This window comes from Salmo salar, chromosome 01, assembly GCF_965601325.2.
Source record: "Salmo salar chromosome 01, fSalSal1, whole genome shotgun sequence".
Classification (NCBI taxonomy): Eukaryota; Metazoa; Chordata; class Actinopteri; order Salmoniformes; family Salmonidae; genus Salmo; species Salmo salar.
Window position 1 is genome coordinate 34,495,766 of NC_138291.1, and position 21,273 is coordinate 34,517,038.

The window sequence follows — 21,273 nt, forward strand, 5'->3', positions numbered from 1 at the left end:
TTGCAACTATAAGCCTTGACAGGTTAGGTAACCAAAGGGTGTGGAAATGCTCTGTCTTTAAATGCACAATTGAGTTTAGTAGGATTACCTTAATATTGATATTGCCTAGCTATTTAGCCAAACATTGTTAAACATTTTCTGTCAGCACCATGACAACTTTGCAATAATAATAATAATAATAATAATAATAATAATAATAATAATAATATACAACCTATAATAAAAAGTAAACCCACTACTACATAATTACTATTAGCCTACTCTTAAAGTTATGTTTAACACACAGCACACAAAAATCTAACAAAAATCAAAAATGAAATATTTATTACAGCATTTGTGACTGAACACCTTTTAAACATTACGTCACAGTCCTCATACAAGTATTTAATGTATTTTTGACAAAGCTTAAGGGAGACGGCATTTTATCATCTAGTGAGGAACACGTGCTGAAAAAGGAAGGAATTCATGGACATACAATATCAATGCCACAGCAGATCTGAAACTAGCAAAAACATTCTTTTTCAATTGAGGTAAACACATAGAATATCTAACATGAAACAATTAATAGACTGAACTCTGTACGAAGTTTGTTACAATATTCTCTTAGCTTTTTCCCAAAGCTTTGAGTTCATAATTTAAGTTCTTTTTTTTTCTTCTTCTTTGAAGTTTTAGGTTTTTGGGTGCATCTACCATCAATTGCTTCTCCCAGTGCCAAAGAATCCACCATTGTGTCAGTATTGTCCATATGGCAAGTATGTTGATCCAGAGGCAAAGAAGCAGAGTAGGATGCTGCTTTTCCACTATTACGTTTCCTTCAATAGGCTCTGTCAATGAGAGTCCAGGATACAAAAAAATAAAATAATAATCAAATAAAAATGTATAAAACCAACACAATCCAGTGCTTGGGCAATTCAAACTAAGAACTTTTTTGTATATACCTACAGGGTAACATTCATTCATGAACCAACAAAAAGAGGGGCATTAAACATGTTCAAACTGAATCTTCTGGAGAGATCAGGTGTCATTTAGCAGCCTTTTCCCATCATGCCCTGTTCTTTATGGGGGACAGGGCCTATTCTGCCTGTCGCTGTGGTTGGGAGCAAGTGGGCGTCCGTTGTTGAGATGTTCCATCTTTTCTTTTTAATAGTGCTGCTGCACTGCCGAGACAGTTTCTCCTCCAGGAAGGAGCACACACAGTGTGAGAGAAAGGGTTAACCTTTTATTCTACAACTAGCTCAGGAAATTGAGTGATCAACAAAAAATGCAAACGTTTTAACTTAGTTGCTATACTTTTTATACTACAGTAGTTATAACTCTTGGAGTCTTTTTGTCTTTTTCTTTTTTCTCTCAATCTTCCAGAGTGATTCCGTTTTGAAAAATGAGTTGAACGTGTCACTGGAGAGAGTGTGCGCTGTGTGTGTGCGAATGCGTGTGTCTTAAGTGTGTGCGTGTGTCTGTGTTTGCGCACGTACGTGTCTGTCCTCAAAACATCTTCTGTTGATCTTTAACAAAAGCCCAAGACTTTACAAAGTGTTCTTGTCAGCTTGGTCCTCCATTTGGATGAAAGTAACAAAATTGAAAAGTAAAAAAAAAACGAAGAAGAATCATCACAGCTCATCTGGAATTCTGTTTTTACGGTCTAATAATGGTCAAAAGGGTTCTGCTTTTATTCAGAAAAATAGTCTGAAGATATCTTTGTTTTAGGGTTGTTGATGTTTGTTTTCTTCTCTTAGAAGCTACTGTTGTTGTTGATGTTGTGGTAGTAAAGTTTGCTTATACTATTGGGCATGGATGTCCAAGCCTTGTCCTCCAGCGCTGGGGTCAATGGGGGTCAGCAGGGGGGGGGGCTCTCTGCAGACATGGTGATTCCTGGGTGAGAGGGGGGTCCTCCGTGCATCAGCATGGCGGGGTGATGAGGGTGGTGGGGGCCAGGCAGGTAGGAATGGAGGGGGTGTCCATGTCGAAGCTGGGAGGGATGAGGGGTCATCTGATGAGTAGGGTTGTAACTTGGTGGGGCCATGCTCATGCCCATAGGACCAGTCTGAGGTACGTACTCCCCTGGCATGCCTTGCAGACCTGAGAGAGAGAGAGAGAGAGAGGTTTAGAAACAAGCACTCACCATTTCTTACTACCGAATTCCATTAATGTGACTTTGACATAAAACAATACATTCATTTATACTTTGTGTAAAGTGAGCTCATCTTGTGGTGTAAAAATAAAGTAAAAAAAACATACTAGCTACATTTAGGATTACACATATCCCAAAAGCTACTTCAGAGATTTGGATTCAAGGAGCTAAAAAAGCGATTGTATCACTCTATTTTAGGTGATGGAGAGTCCTTCACAATGTCAATAGAATCATGGGCAGTTCTCAGGGTGGAAAGTGATCTCCAACCATCCAGACACTGTCGTTTTGGATTACGTATGGAGAAGCTAGCAGCTGTATTGATGTTAGCAGCACTAATACTTTTACAGGCAGAACAGTCAATTCCCCCACTGAATGTAGTGACAAATCGAATAAGAGGCATTTTCTCAGGGGGACGCGCTACTGGGAACATATTTGATTTAAAACCCCTTAAAGAAGTTATTAAATAATTTAGAGCTCAGTTAACTATCACAACATGCCAGTCTAAGAATAGCGTTCAAGGCTTTGCGTTTTCCCCCTCCAATAAGAGGCACTTTTAAACAAAACAAAGTGCTGCTCTTGGAATAGAGGGAGTGTGGGTTTAGGAGTATAATGACAACAACTGCTAAAGCACAGAGACAGCAAGAGATGGAGGCACAGAGAGATAAAAGGAGGGAGAGAGAGATGTAGAGCGAAAGACAGAGGGAGGGAGGAGGAGGAGGAAAGAGGGAGAGAGGAAGGAATATGCTGATGCAATACCCCTTGGTATGGAGAGTAGGACCCTGTGTTGATGTGTGTGGAGACCCCAGCCTGTTGGCATTCCCTCACACTGTGCCTGGGTGGTGGAGACAGAACCTGCTCAGTGTTGCCTCTGTTTGGGTATTCAGGGGGGGGGTTGTTGTCAACAGACCAGAGGGGAAGTAGTGGTGGTGGAGGAGGTGTGTGTGTGTGTGGGGGGGGGGGCTGGAGTTATGGGAACAGGCCTGGTCCAGAGGCCTGGACACTCGGGAGGGAACAGGCAGGGAAGCGCAGGCCTGGGCCTGGGGTTGGGTACTTCTGGAGCTGGAGCCAGTGGGTCCTGGACCAACCCGGCCTGCTTTGTAATGTGAACCCCTGGGGAATTAACCCTGCTGAGGAGAAGGGGTGGGGGAGGAGTAGCAGCAAGGTCACCAGGCATGCTCACTCTCCACATTCCTCCACCTTAATACGCCGCAATTAAGAAATGACACAAGAGGGCCCGGTGAGGGGAGGGGGAGAAGGTGGGGAGGGAAGGGAGAGGAAAAAGGACAGCAGAGGCAGAGATTAATGACCAATCTCATTGGCTGAAAGCCGGGCAGCCATTTTCTAATACTCGCTACCCCTACTATCCAGATCAGTTCATTGGAAATGCACATGTTTGTCAGAACGCTCTCTTAAAACCTCACTATTGGGGTCATAAAATAAGTAAATCAATCTGGGCATGCTGGGTTGGGCTGGGCCGGGCTGGGCCGGGCTGGGGTGTGAGGCGAGGGGTATGTGAGGGGTGCTCTCACCTCTATATAACCTGGAGCGCCTCCTGTTAAAAAGCCCAACAGATGTTTTGGACACTGTAAGCTGGTAATCTCCAGTCTTGTAAGCTGCAGTCATTCTGTTAAGTAGATCTGTGGCCCCCCCTTTATTAACAGGAGTGGTACAACCATATGAAGACAATAATGGTGACCAGTCTCTCTCTCTCCCTCTCTCTCCCTCTTTCTCCCTCTACCTGTTCAGTTCTGTCCTGTTCTGGCAGAGCAGGCCTGCTCAATGGCTTGCGATAATTAAGTACCAAATATACCATATTGTGTGGCAGCTTAATCGTATCAAGAGATGATAATATTCCTCTGTATTAAGCTATTAATGTTATTGGTCATGAAGCATAAAATATGTTATGTAATTAAATAGTCCAAAAATTATATAGCCTATATTAAGAATTAGCCAAGCTGAGCAAATGTTGTCTCTATCTGCCTGTTTTAGGGAACATTGCTTCCTGAAGGGTTTTTATCCCTGATGCCATTAACAAAGACAGGAGAAGAGGAGATGAGAGAGGGAGGAAAAAACGAGGGGTGAAATGGGCTCTGTCGATAGAATGGCTATGGTGACCCTATGGAAAATCCAGGCCCAATTTACATATAAAGGGTTCTTTTAATCAAGGTAAGTGTTATTATATTGTGCCTCATTGGGCAAAGGAGTTTGGGTGTTCAATAAAATCTCTTCTGCACCGCTGCCTTTGGGATGTGATATGTCTTGATTTCTCAAATGTCAGCGATGTGGTGCTAGCGGGAGGCAGAATGGCCAGGCTTAATCAGACGGCAGCCATTTAGTGTGTGTGTGTGTGTGAGCGAGAGATTCCTTCCTTTATAACACAGCCATTTAGAGTGTGTGTGTGTGTGAGCGAGAGATTCCTTCCTTTATAACACAGCCATTTAGAGTGTGTGTGTGTGTGAGCGAGAGATTCCTTCCTTTATAACACAGCCATTTAGAGTGTGTGTGTGTGTGAGCGAGAGATTCCTTCCTTTATAACACAGCCATTTAGAGTGTGTGTGTGTGTGAGCGAGAGATTCCTTCCTTTATAACACAGCCATTTAGAGTGTGTGTGTGTGTGAGCGAGAGATTCCTTCCTTTATAACACAGCCATTTAGAGTGTGTGTGTGTGTGTGCGAGAGATTCCTTCCTTTATAACACAGCCATTTAGAGTGTGTCGTGTGTGTGAGCGAGAGATTCCTTCCTTTATAACACAGCCATTTAGAGTGTGTGTGTGTGTGAGCGAGAGATTCCTTCCTTTATAACACAGCCATTTAGAGTGTGTGTGTGTGTGAGCGAGAGATTCCTTCCTTTATAACACAGCCATTTAGAGTGTGTGTGTGTGTGAGCGAGAGATTCCTTCCTTTATAACACAGCCATTTAGAGTGTGTGTGTGTGTGAGCGAGAGATTTCTTCCTTTATAACACAGCCATTCTTTAATGTCTCTGGTCCTTCAAATGGATCTGTGTGTGTCTCATGTCGGGGCTAGTCAATGCCCCCCTCGAGTAAAAAACATCCAAACACACGCCCCCCCCCCCCCCCCCCCCCCCATCACCCCCCCCCTACTCGCCACCCCCACCCCACAGTGAAGGATAGGCCATGTCACCCACGGCCCGTATATCTCACCCGGGGACTGTAATGTACTGCTGCGCTCCGTCTTTGCATATAAGATAATTTGGGCATCAATCGTTCCCCAGACAGATTTATGTCACTCGGAGGACAGTTTCACGTCTCCTTCTTTATTGCTTCACTGGAGCCTGCTTAATTTCTCCCCGCCAGACCCTGCCTCTGGAGATGTTATTTTTTCCTTAAATGTCCAACATTTGCATTGGCTGTCGGAGATGGGGAGAGCGATGGCCCTGTTGTGATAAATAAATGTGCGGCATCGGTACATGCCATGCTAGGCCAGGGTTGTTGTTTGGGGTGAATGTTTTCCTGTTGTCTTGGCTGGCGCCACAAGTCCCCCCCTCTCTCCCAAGGACCGACAGGAGAAAGCCTCACGACATGGCGACTATTCTCAGTCCTTCCATTCATCCTTCAGTAGCTAGCTAACCCCCCTTGGTTACCCCCCTTTCTCCCCTTAAAGCACCATGCTACACCAATCACACTCACTGGTTGTCGTGGGGGATGCTGTGGGGGAGGTTGTTGTAAAATTAGGGTGCGGATGGGAGAGGGATTGTGGTGGAGTAAGGGGGATTGTGGGTACAAACCACAAGCCCAGAGGTTTGAAAAATACATCCAAGGAAAAAAGAGCCCAGTTGTACTTACTTCCCCTTTTTTCTTTGCGTTTTACTTTACAAGATGGAGGTTACATGTAGTGCCATTGCCCATCCATGCCCATATTCATCCCCATTCCACTCATAGGCCCTAGAAGAGGGGGAAAACGCCAGAGAAAAGATCAGCAGAAGGTCAAAGGTTGAATCACAGATGGGTCAGAGCAGACAGACACCCTGGTAGAAGTAATGATTGGTTAAGTCTGAAGAGAAAACAACAGAGAGAATGGAGGAAGAGGAGGTGCCGTAGTAAAGAGTCTAAAACCGTTAGATAGTTCAAGTCCCAACAAATCTCTCCATTTGTTACAAAGTCAGATGGGCGAAAAGAGAGACAAGCAAGGCAGGCAGCAGGCAAAGGGTGATACCCAGGGGAGTTGGAGGGTGGAGTTGAATGAGGGGACTTTACTAGGGTGCAGTGATATCATCAGTAGTGTTGTGACATTGGTTAGTATTGGGTTGATGATGCTGTCATGTACAGTACAATAGTCAGTGCAGGGGTGATATTTCCATGGCTAGAGTGTTGGTGGGTGTTCCTGTCAGTCTACAGTAGTCACAAAGTAAAATGGGTTGCATTGGTGACTGTACACATACAGTCCAGTGACTGGTATGCAGGATAGGAGGGGGGGGGGGGGGGCTTACCAGCTGGCCGGATCCCCATGTGCTGCTGGCCATCTAGCACGAAGCTGCCCATGGGCTGGCCCTCCGGACTGTACGCTGCTCCTTGACTCACTGAAGGATCAAGAAGAAAACCTGATTGTAGTCAAAACGTGGACACAAAGGAAGGGAAAGAAAGAGAAGACACACCACACAATCAGCTTATTGTCCCAGCTCTGGCCCAAACATACTGCAACACATTGTGTCCCCGATGACTGATGCATGACATGCAAACACATACAGTATGAGTACACACACACACCAGAGACACACACACTTTAACACTAGAGAACAGAAGAGATTAAGCATTGTTCTCTAACAGAGAAAAGAAAGCATGCAGTTTGACGAGATCAGGGTGTTCTGTCAAGACCATCACCAGCCATTCCCCAAGCAACAGGGATGTTATGGACAAATATGGGACATCATTGAACAGGGCACAATATGGGACATCATTGGACAGGGACACAATATGGGACATCATTGGACATAGACACAATATGGGACATCATTGGACAGGGACACAATATGGGACATCATTGGACATGGACACAATATGGGACATCATTGGACATGGACACAATATGGGACATCATTGGACAGGGACACAATATGGGACATCATTGGACAGGGACACAATATGGGACATCATTGGACATAGACACAATATGGGACATCATTGGACAGGGACACAATATGGGACATCATTGGACATGGACACAATATGGGACATCATTGGACATGGACACAATATGGGACATCATTGGACAGGGACACAATATGGGACATCATTGGACAGGGACACAATATGGGACATCATTGGACAGGGACACAATATGGGACATCATTGGACATAGACACAATATGGGACATCATTGGACAGGGACACAATATGGGACATCATTGGACATGGACACAATATGGGACATCATTGGACATGGACACAATATGGGACATCATTGGACAGGGACACAATATGGGACATCATTGGACAGGGACACAATATGGGACACCATTGGACATAGACACAATATGGGACATCATTGGACAGGGACACAATATGGGACATCATTGGACATGGACACAATATGGGACATCATTGGACATGGACACAATATGGGACATCATTGGACAGGGACACAATATGGGACATCATTCGACAGGGACACAATATGGGACATCATTGGACATGGACACAATATGGGACATCATTGGGACATCATTGGACAGGGACACAATATGGGACATCATTGGACAGGGACACAATATGGGACATCATTGGACATGGACACAATATGGGACATCATTGGGACATCATTGGACAGGGACACAATATGGGACATCATTGGACAGGGACACAATATGGGACATCATTGGACATGGACACAATATGGGACATCATTGGACAGGGACACAATATGGGACATCATTGGACATGGACACAATATGGGACATCATTGGACAGGGACCCAATATGGGACATCATTGGACAGGGACACAATATGGGACATCATTGGACAGGGACACAATATGGGACATCATTGGACAGGGACACAATATGGGACATCATTGGACAGGGACACAATATGGGACATCATTGGACAGGGACACAATATGGGACATCATTGGACAGGGACACAATATGGGACATCATTGGACATGGACACAATATGGGACATCATTGGACATGGACACAATATGGGACATCATTGGACATGGACACAATATGGGACATCATTGGACAGGGACACAATATGGGACATCATTGGACAGGGACACAATATGGGACATCATTGGACATGGACACAATATGGGACATCATTGGACATGGACACAATATGGGACATCATTGGACAGGGACACAATATGGGACATCATTGGACAGGGACACAATATGGGACATCATTGGACATGGACACAATATGGGACATCATTGGACATGGACACAATATGGGACATCATTGGACATGGACACAATATGGGACATCATTGGACAGGGACACAATATGGGACATCATTGGACAGGGACACAATATGGGACATCATTGGACAGGGACACAATATGGGACATCATTGGACAGGGACACAATATGGGACATCATTGGACATGGACACAATATGGGACATCATTGGACATGGACACAATATGGGACATCATTGGACAGGGACACAATATGGGACATCATTGGACAGGGACACAATATGGGACATCATTGGACATGGACACAATATGGGACATCATTGGACAGGGACACAATATGGGACATCATTGGACATGGACACAATATGGGACATCATTGGACAGGGACACAATATGGGACATCATTGGACATGGACACAATATGGGACATCATTTGCACAAATATGACTATTTATCCCCCTGCAACTGTAATCATTTATCACTGAAAATTTAAATGACTTAAAATCTCCAAATTACAGAAGGTGAAAGGACTGATTATGATGATTATTTACAAATTAGATTCATATCACAATATTATTATAACATTATAATACTGTGTACAGTAGAAATGAAATTACACCATACTGTCCTATTATTAGACCTATTGAGTAAGAGCGTTGTGGAGTCTAGCGAACAGCATATTCCCGGACTAAACAGCCTAATCCGGAGTAATCTGTAAACCCTGAAGATTAGGGGAAGCTGTAAATCATGCTGTTTTTGGAGAGATTGCTGATTGACACACCCTAAACACATGCTCTCCCTTCTCTTTCTATCCCTCTTCTCTCTTTCAAACATTCCCAACAAACCACAGTAATTGTACTGGGAGTCAGTGCGATTTGGAAAGGCACGTCTCATTTCAATAATTGCTTAACTTCATTTGCACAAATCTCCTCCCCAATTTGTGGGGCTCTCTCTAGACTCGGAGCTAGCTAATCAACAAAAAGCTTTTCCCCCTCAGACATATTACTTGACGTTTTTTCATAGTAATGTCACAGTCGATGCGGCATAGGGTGGCTACATAAATTCCTGTACAGATTATTTGCTCAATTTCAGTGGCATGTTTATGACTCAATCTTTCAGTAGTTTTTGTTGTCTGACCATGGTAGATATGGAAAATCAATGCCTGATCAATTTACAATATGAACCCATCCTTAATCCTTTTCAGAGGAATGGACGTCTCTTCCTACGTAGGGCGGCCAGCCAGAAATCAGAGATCAATGGATCATATAAAACTCATTCTCATCCGTTAGATTGTTTTTCATGACCGGAATGAATTAATCGCCCATAATTACTAAATTGAAATGATGAAGTTCAATACAATCACATATATAGGACCCTTGATATTTCAAATCTGGGCTAAGTGAATACAGAGCAGCAGCCAGAGGACTGACACTGGAGGGAATTGAGTGAATTAAAAAACACAAAGTAGATACCAATTGAAACCCTCCTCTCTTCTTTCCCCCTACCTATCCCCCAAAAGCTGTGAAGGATAGAAGAAAAAAAAAGACTGAAAAAAAATACACAACAGCCTTAAAAGAAATCTAAATGAAAATGCTCCAAGCCTTCCTGGAGCTTCTCTTGTGTCCAATTAGTAACTCACAGAAAGGGAACGTATTGCTAAAGCACCTCTCAGGGTTAGATTGGGATATCGCCAATTACAGTTAATCACCTAACGACTCTTGTGTGTGTGTGTGTGTGTGTGTGTGTGTGTGTGTGTGTGTGTGTGTGTGTGTGTGTATGGTAATAGGGGAGTGGATTTGTAAGGAGTGGGTGTTTCTGCGAAGAGTGGAAGAGATATGTTGTATATTTAGTTGTTTCTTTACCTGCTCGATTTGACTGGTCAATCATGGGCTGTACTATTCTTCTCCTGGCGTTAATGAACCTGGGAGAGAGGAGGAGAGAGAAACACTTTAAATCACACAGCATTCATAGGACACAAGTAGAAGTATTCATTAAAAATAAAAACCGCTACAGAAACAACACCGTTTTGTATGACTTAGTAACAACATTAGCCACTGGCTAATCACAACAGAGAAACAGCAGTAACACAAGGGCAATTGTGAGCAGACTTGGGAACCCGACAAGGTTTTCTTTTAATGTCCTTATGATCTATTCCCCTTGTTTAATAAAGCTTTTGATTACATTTGGTTGCTATGGAGACCGAAGAGCCATTCTACAGGCATTAAGTGTGTGTGCTGTGGTGAGGCGGCGGTACAACTGAGGAGCTAGACCGCTCAGTATGTCACATCTCTCTCTCTCTCACACACACACACACGCTCACACACACACTCACATAGACCCTATAAACATGTTATTCCTAGCGTGTTATTGCTCATTAGAAATTCGAAATAATGTGCAAGTTCGCAAGGGGCAACATACAATTGGTTCCTTTCATTTGTCCACCCTCTCTCTCTCTCTCTCTCTCTCTCTCTCTCTCTCTCTCTCTCTCACTCTGGCCCTTCATTGCAGGGGGTTCTGCTCCCTGTCCAGCTGTCTATAAATGAGGACCAGGCATGGCCACTCGGTGCTTTCACAAGGTATTGTTATGTCACCAAGCCCATCAATTAGGCTGTGTGAAGTTTTATCACCGCCACAGTGGCGAATAAGTGCAGTTCCACAAAGCCTGCCCTCCCCGACTCTCCTCTCTGCTCCCACTGCTTTCCACTCTAAAGACAGAGGGGTCATCTGGAGGTGACTGCCAGCCAGGGCCAACCTCTTAAAGTCTGAAATGGGACGCAGGGACCCAGGGCCATGTCAAAGACAAGCCGCCTACAGCGCCCCGCCCCGGACCGGCTTTACCTTTACTGACCGAGTATGTCTTTCCATCTTCATCTAGTACCTCTCTCTCTCTCTCTCTCTCTCTCTAAGAAGTCAGAGAGGAGTGAGATCGCTAGCACTACAGGTACCCACATGTGGTTGATATTAGAGCGATGTTTCAAATCATCATGTGGTATTCCAGCATGGAGCCCTCTTGAGAAAAAAAAGACCTTTCTGGGAACGTGGAGAGGGCAACGCTACAGGACTGGTCATTAGATGGAAAAAGGGAAGGTTCTGGAACCAATTTCAGTTCCTAATCCCCCGTGAACCCCTGATACCTGCCCTTACCGTCTCCTGTTAACGTAAACGCCTGTAATCTGCCCGCTCAAAGTGCCATAGTTAAATGGACAAAACGCACGGTTGGGAAAAGAGATGGAGCCGTGCTCATTTGCAAGGGTGCACCTATAGTACAGGTAGGGTATAGGGTGCACCCAGAGTACAGGTAGGGTATAGGGTGCACCTAGAGTACAGGTAGGGTATAGGGTGCACCCAGAGTACAGGTAGGGTATAGGGTGCACCCAGAGTACAGGTAGGGTATAGGGTGCACCCAGAGTACAGGTAGGGTATAGGGTGTACCTAGAGTACAGGTAGGGTATAGGGTGGACCCAGAGTACAGGTAGGGTATAGGGTGTACCTAGAGTACAGGTAGGGTATAGGGTGGACCCAGAGTACAGGTAGGGTATAGGGTGCACCCAGAGTACAGGTAGGGTATAGGGTGCACCTAGAGTACAGGTAGGGTATAGGGTGCACCCAGAGTACAGGTAGGGTATAGGGTGCACCTAGAGTACAGGTAGGGTATAGGGTGCACCCAGAGTACAGGTAGGGTATAGGGTGTACCTAGAGTACAGGTAGGGTATAGGGTGGACCCAGAGTACAGGTAGGGTATAGGGTGCACCCAGAGTACAGGTAGGGTATAGGGTGCACCCAGAGTACAGGTAGGGTATAGGGTGCACCCAGAGTACAGGTAGGGTATAGGGTGCACCCAGAGTACAGGTAGGGTATAGGGTGCACCCAGAGTACAGGTAGGGTATAGGGTGCACCCAGAGTACAGGTAGGGTATAGGGTGCACCCAGAGTACAGGTAGGGTATAGGGTGCACCCAGAGTACAGGTAGGGTATAGGGTGCACCCAGAGTACAGGTAGGGTATAGGGTGCACCCAGAGTACAGGTAGGGTATAGGGTGCACCCAGAGTACAGGTAGGGTATAGGGTGCACCCAGAGTACAGGTAGGGTATAGGGTGCACCCAGAGTACAGGTAGGGTATAGGGTGCACCCAGAGTACAGGTAGGGTATAGGGTGCACCCAGAGTACAGGTAGGGTATAGGGTGCACCTAGAGTACAGGTAGGGTATAGGGTGCACCCAGTACAGGTAGGGTATAGGGTGCACCCAGAGTACAGGTAGGGTATAGGGTGCACCCAGAGTACAGGTAGGGTATAGGGTGCACCCAGAGTACAGGTAGGGTATAGGGTGCACCTAGAGTACAGGTAGGGTATAGGGTGCATCCAGAGTACAGGTAGGGTATAGGGTGCATCCAGAGTACAGGTAGGGTATAGGGTGCACCCAGAGTACAGGTAGGGTATAGGGTGCACCTAGAGTACAGGTAGGGTATAGGGTGCATCCAGAGTACAGGTAGGGTATAGGGTGCATCCAGAGTACAGGTAGGGTATAGGGTGCATCCAGAGTACAGGTAGGGTATAGGGTGCACCTAGAGTACAGGTAGGGTATAGGGTGCACCTAGAGTACAGGTAGGGTAGAGGGTGCATCCAGAGTACAGGTAGGGTATAGGGTGCACCTAGAGTACAGGTAGGGTATAGGGTGCACCTAGAGTACAGGTAGGGTATAGGGTGTACCCAGAGTACAGGTAGGGTATAGGGTGCACCCAGAGTGCAGGTAGGGTATAGGGTGCATCCAGAGTGCAGGTAGGGTTTAGGGTGCATCCAGAGTGCAGGTAGGGTTTAGGGTGCACCCAGAGTACAGGTAGGGTATAGGGTGCACCTAGAGTACAGGTAGGGTATAGGGTGCACCTAGAGTACAGGTAGGGTATAGGGTGTACCCAGAGTACAGGTAGGGTATAGGGTGCACCCAGAGTGCAGGTAGGGTATAGGGTGCATCCAGAGTGCAGGTAGGGTTTAGGGTGCATCCAGAGTGCAGGTAGGGTTTAGGGTGCACCTAGAGTACAGGTAGGGTATGGGGTGCATCCAGAGTACAGGTAGGGTATAGGGTGCATCCAGAGTACAGGTAGGGTGTAGGGTGCACCTAGAGTACAGGTAGGGTAGAGGGTGCATCCAGAGTACAGGTAGGGTTTAGGGTGCACCTAGAGTACAGGTAGGGTAGAGGGTGCATCCAGAGTACAGGTAGGGTTTAGGGTGCACCTAGAGTACAGGTAGGGTATAGGGTGCATCCAGAGTACAGGTAGGGTATAGGGTGCACCTAGAGTACAGGTAGGGTATAGGGTGCACCCAGAGTACAGGTAGGGTATAGGGTGCATCCAGAGTACAGGTAGGGTATAGGGTGCATCCAGAGTACAGGTAGGGTATAGGGTGCACCTAGAGTACAGGTAGGGAAGAGGGTGCATCCAGAGTACAGGTAGGGTATGGGTGCACCTAGAGTACAGGTAGGGTAGGGTGTACCCAGAGTACAGGTAGGGTATAGGGTGCACCTAGAGTACAGGTAGGGTATAGGGTGTACCAAGAGTACAGGTAGGGTATAGGGTGCACCTAGAGTACAGGTAGGGTATGGGTGCACCTAGAGTACAGGTAGGGTAGGGTGTACCCAGAGTACAGGTAGGGTATAGGGTGCACCCAGAGTGCAGGTAAGGTATTGGGTGCATCCAGAGTGCAGGTAGGGTTTAGGGTGCATCCAGAGTGCAGGTAGGGTTTAGGGTGCATCCAGAGTACAGGTAGGGTATAGGGTGCACCTAGAGTACAGGTAGGGTAGAGGGTGCATCCAGAGTACAGGTAGGGTATAGGGTGCACCTAGAGTACAGGTAGGGTATAGGGTGTACCCAGAGTACAGGTAGGGTATAGGGTGCACCTAGAGTACAGGTAGGGTATAGGGTGTACCAAGAGTACAGGTAGGGTATAGGGTGCACCCAGAGTGCAGGTAGGGTATAGGGTGCATCCAGAGTGCAGGTAGGGTTTAGGGTGCATCCAGAGTACAGGTAGGGTTTAGGGTGCACCGCTGGCCCCAGAGAGAGGACATGGAGACACACTAACACCGACATGGGAAATGACAGGGTAAAGGGTAGGTACACCGTATCAATGTTGATTTGGGGCTGTGATTTGTGATCTATTGAAGGTCGTGGTTTTGTTTGGCATATATCATAAATACTGGTTTAAACTGTTTTAAACTGTTTGTGGCTCTCACGCATTATGAGTAAGAGGGATATAAAAGAGCATCTTTGGCTGTCTATCGTTTATTGTCTACCTTCACTACGTCACTACGCCTGCAGTGCTTAGGAGAGAGACAGGCTTCCAGCATCAAAACCAGCTGAGCAAGTAAACACAGCAGAATGTCCCACTATCGCGCTCCCTCTCTGGGCAGGCTCACAGAGCAAGGCCTGCCAGAAATATATACCCTGCTTTTTATTTTTTCTCCCAAGACGGCACAAAGGATTGGAAATTATAACCATGTGGATTCCTACCTATTCTGGGACATAACCATAAACACATAAAATCAGGAATGTTCCTTGCAGGTGATAAATATTCCAATACCCGATCAGTGATGGGAAGCGAAAGCCTCAGGAATAACAAAGTGTACATGAAACAGCGTGTTTGTGCTATTGATCTATTTAGTGTAGAACCTGTTTTGATCTCATTCAACTCAACTGCTGCTCAGTATCTAATACTTAGGGCATTTATTGTGGAAGTTTACCTGGAAATATTTCCATATCAGCGTTGGTTTGCTGTCCACACTCAAATGTTATGCTGTTCTGACATGGTCATTGGAGTAGGAAAAACAGCTCTTTACAGCAGCATACACGGTTGCTGCCGAGATTGACTCCCTTCTTGTCAACACTGTCCCCATTGGCGGCCACACACACACACAACCCAACCACCATACACATGACAACAGGCTCTGTTTTTATTCTCTGAACAAGTTGCCACAGTAACGCGATTGGCGAGGTTGCGGAGGGAGGGGGGTTGCTGACCAACCAAGGCCCCCTCTATGACCCCAGATCACCTTTTATCAGTTTGAGTAAAGCCAATTGAGATTATCAGAGCCAGGCCTGATAACACTGTTTTCTCTTCTCACACATGGAGGGATGGGATGGATGGCAGGGATGGAGGGATGGCAGGCAGGGATGGATGGATGGATGGCAGGGATGGAAGGCAGGGATGGATGGATGGATGGCAAGCAGGCAGGGATGGCGGGAAAGATGGATGGGTGGCAGGCAGGCAGGGATGGATGGATGGCAGGCAGTAATGGAGGGATGGCAGGCAGGGATGGATGGATGGCAAGCAGGCAGGGATGGTGGGAAGGATGGATGGGTGGCAGGCAGGCAGGCAGGCAGGGATGGATGGAGGGATGGCAGGCAGGGATGGAGGGATGTGTGCATGTGTGGAGGTGGGAGGGACTACACTCCCAAACTTCCTGCTAACACATATACATCCACACATCAACACCATAGACACATCCACTGCCTCTACATGTCCGAGGGTTAACCAGACCAGTAGAGAGAGAGAGGCAGGTACACTAGGTACAGACAGAGGTTTCTCCAAAACCTCCAACCATGTTTTAGTATTTACCTCTGGTGGTTTCCCTTATTATGTCCCGACTCTGCTCAGTGTTACATTACCACACACCCTTACGGAAAAACCACATGAATTTCACGTGATCACATGATATTATGTGAAGTTAATGTGATAACATGTAATGCAACATTTGAGAACACGAAAACTACACATGTGAAAACGTGATCACACGGGAAGTCTTTCATGTGATTTTCCACATGTTAAATCGTGTTTTTTTTCTGTAAGGGACACACACACACACCAGACACACACACTGGCTCTCAGCATGGGAACTCCATGTTGTCTTCAAACAAATAATTCAAGTAAGGTTACGGGGTCATGGGGAGGTCATTTCTATGGATACCCCTCAGAATGCGTACATTACCCTGAGAGAGAGAGAGAGAGAGAGAGAGAGAGAGAGAGAGAGAGAAAGAGAGAGGCTGTGCAGTGCACCGTGCTTTACTAATCCACCCAGAGACACATAAAGAGTGGAAAAAAAGTTCCAAGGAATAAGCTCGTGTGTGTGTGTGTGTGTACTTGCTCATGCCAATATCCAGCATATGTGTATGTGCACACCTGTGAATGTAGCCTACTGTACATGTGTGTGTTTTCACATTCTGTACAGTGTAGCGATAATGGACCTCCACTCACAGATGCACTCCTTCACCCAGCACGTTTCTATCCACTAGGAACATAGTGTGTCTATGTACAAATACTCTGTCTGCAACAAGACCAAGAGGGTATCACTTTCAGTAGAAGTCCTATAGAGACTTGGATTTACTGCAGCTCTGGATGTTATTTTATATGGGGGGGCTTTGCAGCATAACACAATAACAGCAACAATCTGAGTGATGGAGTCAAGACAGCAGGAGGTCACTTGACCCTGGCTCTCCACTGAGCTGGATCAACACACGATCCCCAGCCACTAATTTCAGCTCACTCAAACAGAGGGGAGCCACTGCAAAGCAACCGTTTAGGTGTTAAATACCCCGGCTAGCGCGTTAGCACACTATGCTACGCTAACGCCAGACCAGAGACAGAGCGCGTGGATGAGAGGTGGGAGATTCCTGTTCTATAACAATGACTGCTGTCCCGTGTGAGCGAGAGAGAGAGAGAGAGAGAGAGAGAGAGGATCACCTTCAGAAGACCTTAGCCTTGGTATTCTCTTTCTTCCTGTGTTGTCACATGCTGTTTCTTCACAGAGAAAGAAAAGGCTCTCATAGAGATAGAGAGGAACAGAGTAACTTTGCATTTAAATCACAGCAAACCAGTCCTGCTGCTGAATATCAGAGTCTTGCCTCTCCTCTCCTGTTTTTTTTCTTCCCCTCCCTTCCTCCTCCTTTCAATCTGTCAGAAAGGCCTTGTTTCTGGTTAACTGACTCGCGGCCACACCTGGTAACTCGCTCCTGTTGTCAGCATTCCTTCCCTGAGAAAACCTCATGCCAAACCAACCAGCCATGGAGCGCAGCCAAGAGAGAGAGCGAGAGCGATAGAGCGAGAGACTCAACGAGCCAATCACAGGTAGACCTGAGGGAGCCCAGCCAATGAGGAGCGGAGCCACTTGTTTGACGAGTTGAAAGAGAGACACAGAGCGAGAGAGAAAGAGAGAGAGACATACCAAACATGGCCCTCCAAGAAACCAGGGCCATGGCTCCAAATCGAGCCCCTCCGGAGCGTGCTAAGAGAGGAGGGGTCCTTCAAATGATCGCGACACGGAAATAGTTGACAGTTTACTGCCTCCATAGCTGACCTGAACATGGCCGTTTGGAGTACCCATGCCAGAGTTAGAGTTAGGGGAGGCAGGGTTGGAGCGAGTTTCTGTTTGCCAGTCAAATTCTGGGCCTCTGCTTTTGCAGAAAGATTAGACGCGACGCAATCTGAATTGGAACAAGATTAGACTCAATCCCTGGATCATTGTTTGCCAACATCACTGTCCTCTGGTTTCTATTAAAACTCATTGCTTCCATACTTCCGCTTTCAAAGGCAGATAAACATTCTAAACTCTGAGTGAGTGGTTGAGTCACTCTTAGCTGGAATGAAAAAATGGAAGAAGAGTCTTAGAAAAAAAAAAAAGTCTGGAAAAACAGCTGATGCACTTTGACCTGAAAGTGTATGCAGATTAACTTGGGAGGGTGTGTTTAATACAAAGCAAACAAGTCCCAATTATCAGGCAGTCTGCAGGGCAGCCCAGGGTCCACTGAGCTGATACAAGGCTGATAATCTACTGTGATGTAAATACAGATGGAATCTGTCCACCTGGGCGTCCTAGACACACTGTAACTGTTTAAGCCAGCCACCAGATTGTAGCACCTATCTACGGATTTATCATAAACTATCAGAAATAATCTTTTCAAAAGCTACTCCACGAGTCGAGGAGGTAGGGAGGAGGAGGAGAAGCGGGGGAAGAGGAGGCGGGGCGATGGAACTTCCTCCAGCTATTCCTATTGGAGAGTCCCTTTCCTCTCTTCGTTTCTTCTTTAAGTTAAAACAGGAGTCAAGAGACATAAGCCGTGCAGCATTACCTCACCGCCGTGTTTGATTTAGTGCAGATGTGAAACGGAGCGAAGCTGGGAATTGCTTTTTTTGGGATGTCGGAGAGGCTGCAAAGGCCCACGTTTAGGGCAGCCACTGTGTTTACATAGTTTCTCTCTCTCGCTCTCTCTCTCCCGCCTGTCTCTCAAAATGGAATAGCTTCACCTTTAATTCTCCATACACTTCCACTGACCCGTTTCTCTTATTTTCTATAGCTTTTCTCTCATTTACTTTTGTAACATTCCTCTCTCTACAAAATATGAGCAGCATTAGCATTTCTCAACCATTTGTCTCTCTCTCCAACCCGCTAGGAGCCATTAAGAGTGGAGCGGTAAATCAGACAAAGAATTATATATTTGTTTTGCAAACTGACACGATTTAACGAGCAGCTAATTAAAATAAATCAATAGCACTGCGGCACGCTCTCTCTCTCTCCTTCGCTCTCTCTCTCTCTCTCTCTCTCTGGGGTGCAGACGTGGGGTAACTGACTGCAGATTGTGGTGCTTCACTGTTGGCTTTACCTCTGATATAACTCCCTATCAGCTATTTCCATCTGTATTATCATATCCAAATCACAACCAATCAGATGATTTATATCGGAGTTATGGGTGAGGGACCTCTCTATCAAATATATCTGCAATGGGGTGAAGTCATAAAAAATGGGACAGTGAGACAAATATTTCCTTTGCTCTCCACCAATACCTCGTCACAACTCAACATTCCCCCAAAACAAGCAAGTTTAAGGATGTCACCCCTGGACCGTCCCCCCTGTGTGGCAAGGCTGGTGTTCCTAGGGGGTAATGGGGCTGACCCCTGTGTGGCAGGGCTGGCCAGACCCCAGCTGCTGACTGTCTGTCAAAAGCACCTCCAGTGGCCAGTGGGCGGGGCCACAGGGCCAGGAAGCCCACGGTCGTCGCTATTTGGATCTGGCTAGCAGCTGCTGTTCCTGACACAGCCACGACTTTGTTCCTCCGTTCCTCCTCCCTTCTCCCTACTCTGTCTGTTTCGGGGCACGGAACAAAACCCATCCTAAACCACTGGAAAACCAGAGAAATATTTAAAAGAAATGAGGGGGGCAAAAAGGGAAAAAATGAAGAAAAAAAACCTCACATTTTTCCTCCCTGCAACGTCAACAAGCTCTGACAACTGCACCGGGGTTTTTTCTTGGCCCCAGCAGGGCTCTCAGGCATCTCCCTTTAACGCTTCGCCCTCCTTTCTTTTTAAAGAGATATGATAGTTATTGTTCAAATGCGGCCAAGCCTGCCCCGGGCGTCAACACACCTGTATGAAAGAGGCCTTATTGTAGCAACCTGGCAACGCTGCTAACCTGCACCTTGCTCTACCAGTTTTTAGGCTGTTAAGGAGGGGGAAGAGTGCATGCCACCATGTCTCTTTCTCTCTCTTTTGCTCTTCTCTCAGAAGGCACCCTAATCTTTTCCCTCATTAATTCCCTTTTCTTCTCCAGGCAGTCACCTTTGCTCTGGAATGTTTTTTACTGGTGCTATTATTTTTGATTATCACCGGCAGAGGAGAGATTAGGGAGAGGAGTTGGTCTACCTCCTCTTGTTGGCCCTCAGTCTCTTTCTCTCTATTTCTTTCCCCCCAAAGACAACATCTTAATAAGGTGCATAGGTACACTAAAGGTGTTCCTATCCCTGTCTGGGTAAACCGAGGCTCAGGGGGAACAACAGCTGTGTTTTCCCTTGTTTGAAGTGCAGTTGAAAACATCCAGCGCATGTCAATATTAGCCTCTGTCAAGTCTTTCTGGCGTGGGCGGCATGACAAGGGTCTTCAGTGCTGGAAGGTAACTCTTCATTCCTCAAAAGCCAGCCTCTCACCTTTAGGGTTGGCCAGGGCTCCCCGCTTTCATGCAGGGCCAGCACAGGCACACGCTGGCAATATAAATACACACACACAGCCACTAACACACATGAAAAGAACACATCCGAACAGAGAGATAAGTATACATATACTGCAGAAGGAGATGGTTTTAGACTTCTTTTGCTAGATGTCTCTCAGTATGTGTGCACCTCCCCCTCTCCCGCCTCCTTTTCCCTAAAGAGCCCCAGTGCAGGTTGGAGCCCTCAAAGCACCTGGGGCCAGTCAACTGGCCTCTGTCATTCAATTCCAGCCCAGCGACCAGGGGAAGACTCCACAAAACGTCTCAATTATCTGTCTTTTATTGAGTCCACAGAGAGATAGAAAGAGAGAGAGTCCTGCACTATCATTACTATGGCCCACACACACACACACACACACACACACACACACACACACACACACACACACACACACACACACACACACACACACACACACACACACACACACACACACACACACACACACACACACATTAGACCCAGCCTCCTAAAATGAGTAGGTGTTCGTGAGGTTGACCAGCTCCTTTTCTTTATGCAGCCGCCCCTGCCACCCCTGCTTTTCCCCACAATTCCCGGCGTGCTGGGGCCCTTTTGTTTGTCTCTGTGGGGAGTTCAGGTATAATCGCTGTTTTCCACGCTAACCGCCCTCACCTCTAATCGCAGGGCGCTATCGCACAAATATGGGCCTTTTTCCCCTCTCTCTCATTCTTCCGCTCTTCTCTCCTCCCTTTCATTCTGTCCCTTTCTCTTTTTTCTCTCT

The 21,273-nt window shown here is 46.6% G+C and overlaps 1 protein-coding gene across 11 annotated transcripts in view; it reads right to left on the minus strand.

Moving 5' to 3' along the window:
• Positions 1–307: 307 nt before the first annotated feature.
• meis2a (Meis homeobox 2a) overlaps positions 308–21,273 on the minus strand; it is a 105,207-nt gene continuing 84,241 nt past the window's right edge. For 8 of the 11 annotated variants that reach the window (XM_014193733.3, XM_014193725.3, XM_014193696.3 and 5 more), the window contains 3 exons: positions 10,372–10,430; positions 6,577–6,687; positions 308–2,076 (listed from right to left, as the gene is read on the minus strand). In XM_014193733.3, coding sequence (XP_014049208.3) covers positions 1,832–2,076; positions 6,577–6,687; positions 10,372–10,430 — 415 coding nt within the window. In that variant the 3' untranslated portion in view covers positions 308–1,831. Of the gene's footprint in view, positions 2,077–5,932; positions 6,032–6,576; positions 6,688–10,371; positions 10,431–21,273 lie in introns of all 11 variants that reach the window. The other 3 variants (XM_014193740.3, XM_014193749.3, XM_014193721.3) reach the window with 3 other exon arrangements.